Source organism: Hipposideros armiger, unplaced genomic scaffold (genome assembly GCF_001890085.2).
Source record: "Hipposideros armiger isolate ML-2016 unplaced genomic scaffold, ASM189008v1 scaffold_6, whole genome shotgun sequence".
Classification (NCBI taxonomy): Eukaryota; Metazoa; Chordata; class Mammalia; order Chiroptera; family Hipposideridae; genus Hipposideros; species Hipposideros armiger.
The window spans coordinates 8,161,142-8,164,855 of NW_017731356.1; the positions used below are offsets into that span (position 1 = coordinate 8,161,142).

At 43.2% G+C, this 3,714-nt stretch overlaps 1 protein-coding gene across 1 annotated transcript in view; it reads left to right on the top strand.

Moving 5' to 3' along the window:
- The window catches only part of TEX35 (testis expressed 35), a 10,416-nt gene that overhangs the window by 1,843 nt on the left and 4,859 nt on the right, over window positions 1-3,714 (top strand). The window contains exons 4-5 of the mRNA XM_019647092.1: window positions 1,152-1,208; window positions 1,906-1,965. Of these exons, the coding sequence (XP_019502637.1) occupies window positions 1,152-1,208; window positions 1,906-1,965 (117 nt within the window). The remainder of the gene's footprint in view (window positions 1-1,151; window positions 1,209-1,905; window positions 1,966-3,714) is intronic.

A 3,714-nucleotide genomic window follows, 5' to 3' on the forward strand; every position in this document is an offset into this window, starting at 1 on the left:
TCTCTCTCTCTCTCTCTCTCTCTCTCTCTCTATATATATATATATATATATATATATATATATATATATATATATATATATATATATATATATAATGTTTCCTGAACCATTTGAGAGCATGTTTCTCTCAAATTTCAGTATTTCTTAAAGACAAGAACACTGTCTTACATAGCTACAGTACAATTATTAAAATATCAAAATCAGGAATTTAACATTGATATAATACTCATCTACAGCCTTACTCTAATGTCAACTATTATCCCGCTACTGATTTTCATAACAAAAGAAACAACATCTCCTTTGGTCTGGGATCCAATCTAGGGTTACACGCATCTAGGTTCCATATCTCTTAGAACAGTGTCATCTAGAACATTTCTTCAACCCCTGTCCTTTGCAACATGGACATGTCTGAGGATTACAGAGCATCTATTTTGTAGAACGACCCTCAGTCTGGGTTGTCTGTGATTAGATTTAAGCTGTGCATTTTGAGCAGTCACACCACAGAATATCAGGAGACATGTGATGTCTGTATGTCCCACTGCCCTGTTTTTTTAACGGCATCCTTCCTTTCCTTCTTAATGGGAAGTCTCTCCATTTTCCTCTTCTGTCCCTGCTCCTAGGATCTTTCCTCTCCTTCTTTGACAGTTTACCTTCTATCCAAGACATTTCTTTTCTTTTCTTTTCTTTTTTTAAAAGATTTTATTGGGGAATTGGGGGACGGGAACAGCACTGGGGAATTGGGGAAGGGGAACAGACAAGTTGCTGTCCTTTTGCTCTTCAGTTTAGTTGTGGAGGACATCACTTCACTGGCCCATGTTGGTATTATCATTGCACTCTTCCCAGGTGAGGCAGTTGCTTGCCAACCATTGAACGGCTGCTCACACCGGCTGCCGGTCACTCACGGTAGCTCATGGCAGCAGGGGCTGCAGCCTACACCATCGCTGGCAACTCCCGGCAGCCCAGCTCCAGGTCGAGCTGTTGTTCACCATCTTAGCTGTAGAGGGCGCAGCGTCACTGGGCCTCATGTGGGATCCGAACCGGGGCCCTGCTGCTCAGAGCTGGCGTCCCAAGCCAACTCCTAACCAACGCGCCACTCGGCCGGCCCCCAAAACGTTTCTTTACTTTTTCTCTTCCCTATTTTATTTCCTCAGAATGAACTCAGGGAGGTGAGGGAACAGCTCAAGGAAAAAATGGAGGAGATAAAACAGGTAACAGGACGGGACTTCTTAGGACATGGAGGTAAAGGGCAGCTTCGAGGGAAATGCGGTGCCTGCCTGAACAGCAAGGGAGATCAGGAATTACACGGAAAAGGCAATCAAAGGAACGCAGCCTGAATTCCCTAGAGCATTTAAGGGCCAGGCAGCTTAGAATATCTATTTCTTACTTGTTTGAAGCTTAAACCCAATTTTTGAATGATAAAGACTCTCTAAGGTGTCTTATGGATAAGGTTGGGGAGCTGAACTTGAGTGACAGAGTGAGAGGGGCTTATTGGAATTTGGGGGCAGTCAGGGACCAACTCCATTCTCCTTATCCACCCCCCCTGAGCAAGCTGCAGAGCCAGACTTGTTGTTTCTTTGATGGAACCACCTACAGCATCCTTACGAAGAAAGAGAATGCGCAAGCCAGGAGACATCCTTGGAGCTGCGACCTGAGCTCCACGTGGAAGCTTTGCAGTAGCCAGGCCTAAGTTGTGCCAAGGCTGCTGCTGGTGGTGACTGAATGGTACATGTACCCACGTCCTTCCTAGACTCCTTGGGAAGAACGTGGCTTTAATGGGCCATCGTCTGTCCGTTCCTTGAGCTTTATCCAGCTCACTCCAGGGGACCAGCTGCTGCCCTTTGCTTCAAATGCCCCAAAGATGATTCCGCATTCAGTAACATGCTCTGTGCCTTTCTTCCTCTTTAGATCAAAGACGTAATGGACAAGGATTTTGATAAACTCAAGGAATTTGTGGAGATTATGAAGGTAAGCATTTCCTGAGCACCTTCCATGAGCCAGACCCTACTAGGGTTGATGGAAGGAGAGACCAGACAGACCCTGCCCTGCCAGTACTTACAGTCTAGTCCAAACTCTATTGCAAAAAAAAATTTTTTTAAATTAAAAACATTAAAAAAATTAAGTATCAAGTAACTACCAAGGTAAATGACAACTGGATGTCAGTTAATGAAGAGTTTAGAGCAGTGAGCAATGAATGTGGGCTGGAGTAACCAGACAAGTCCTTACAGAGTGAGTTGGAAGGTGAACCCTGAAGCCGAATGCAGATCTAACCAAAAGCCCAACAAGATTATTTCTGAACTCAACAATTCTTTTTTTTTTTTTTTAAGCTGAGCCATCCTGCCACCTGTTGGCAGCTCAGCGGCTGCTCAGCTCGGGCCGGGCATCGAACCGCTGTTGCTCAGAGCTCACACTCTTGAGCGAGCTCTTAACCAGAAGAGCCACTCAGCCAGCCCTGAACTCAACAATTCTTAAGAGCATCATCTAGATTCTAGAATAGTGGTTTTCAGACCCTGGCATGGTACAGTCACCAGGAGCACCAGTCAATCAAATGGAGCCCAGGCCCTTTCAGATGGGGCTTGCAACCTTGGGTTTTTTCTCATGTTCCCCATGTGAAAGTTTGAGAACCACCAATGTGGAAGCATAATAGGCAAAAGAAGATGTCTGTACATTTTTCAAGAGTTGTAACTACCCCTACCAGATATAAAAGTTCATAATCAAGCCACAGTAATTGAATTAAGGTGGTACAGCCCAAGGATAACCAGATAAAGTAAGGAAACCATCCTAGATAGCCCTGGAACAGCGTCTCTGCCAGGAATGCACTGAGAATCCCTTGTGAGGATTTCAGAAATTTGTCTACCCAGGCCCTGGCCCATGTGCACTGAATGACAGTCTCCAGGGTGGGGCACAATTGCTTAAAGCTCCGTAAGGGACTGTGATGCCTGCTCCTGGACGAGAACCAGCACCTCTGCAGGAGTGGCCACACACGGGAACCGCCTGGACTGTGGCTTTGACCTGCCCCCTTACACCCAGGCTGCACCCCAGAACCTCTGGGCATGAGGTCCATGGTCAGTAGTTTCTAAAGGTCCCCAGGTGATTCCCGTGTACACTCCAGGCTGGGAACCCTAGCTCTATAAAACTTAAAATCTGATCAAGATGATTGTTTTAAATGTCAGTGAGGACAGGATTGTGTAATAATATTAACATCGCTTGAATATATGATGAAAAAGCTGAATTCACTTAACTCTGTAAACTGACATAGTCTACAAAGGGAATTTAAATAAGAAAAACCAATAAGAAAGTATATAGAAGTATTTAACCAGATGTTCTAAGTGTAAGTACAACGGAAGAAATCACAAAGGAACTATTGATACAATTAACAATATAAAAAATTTTGAAATCATAACAGAAAAGTACCGTTTACAGAATTAAAAAGCACACAACAGTTTTGGAGAAACAGTTTTTCACAAGTATGATACACATAGACAACAGGTTTTTATCTATAACATGTAAATCTCACACAAATCAAACCAAAAGGAACTAAAAAGAAAAATGGGAGAAGGGTAGGACAGACAATCCACAGAAGAGAATGTAAATAAGAAGCAATAAAAAAATAAATTAATTAAAAGGGTTTACCTCATGGATAATCAAATAAATGCAAATGAAAACAATAATGTGGTAACGATCTCATTCAAATAAGCCAGAGTTTTATTTTATTTT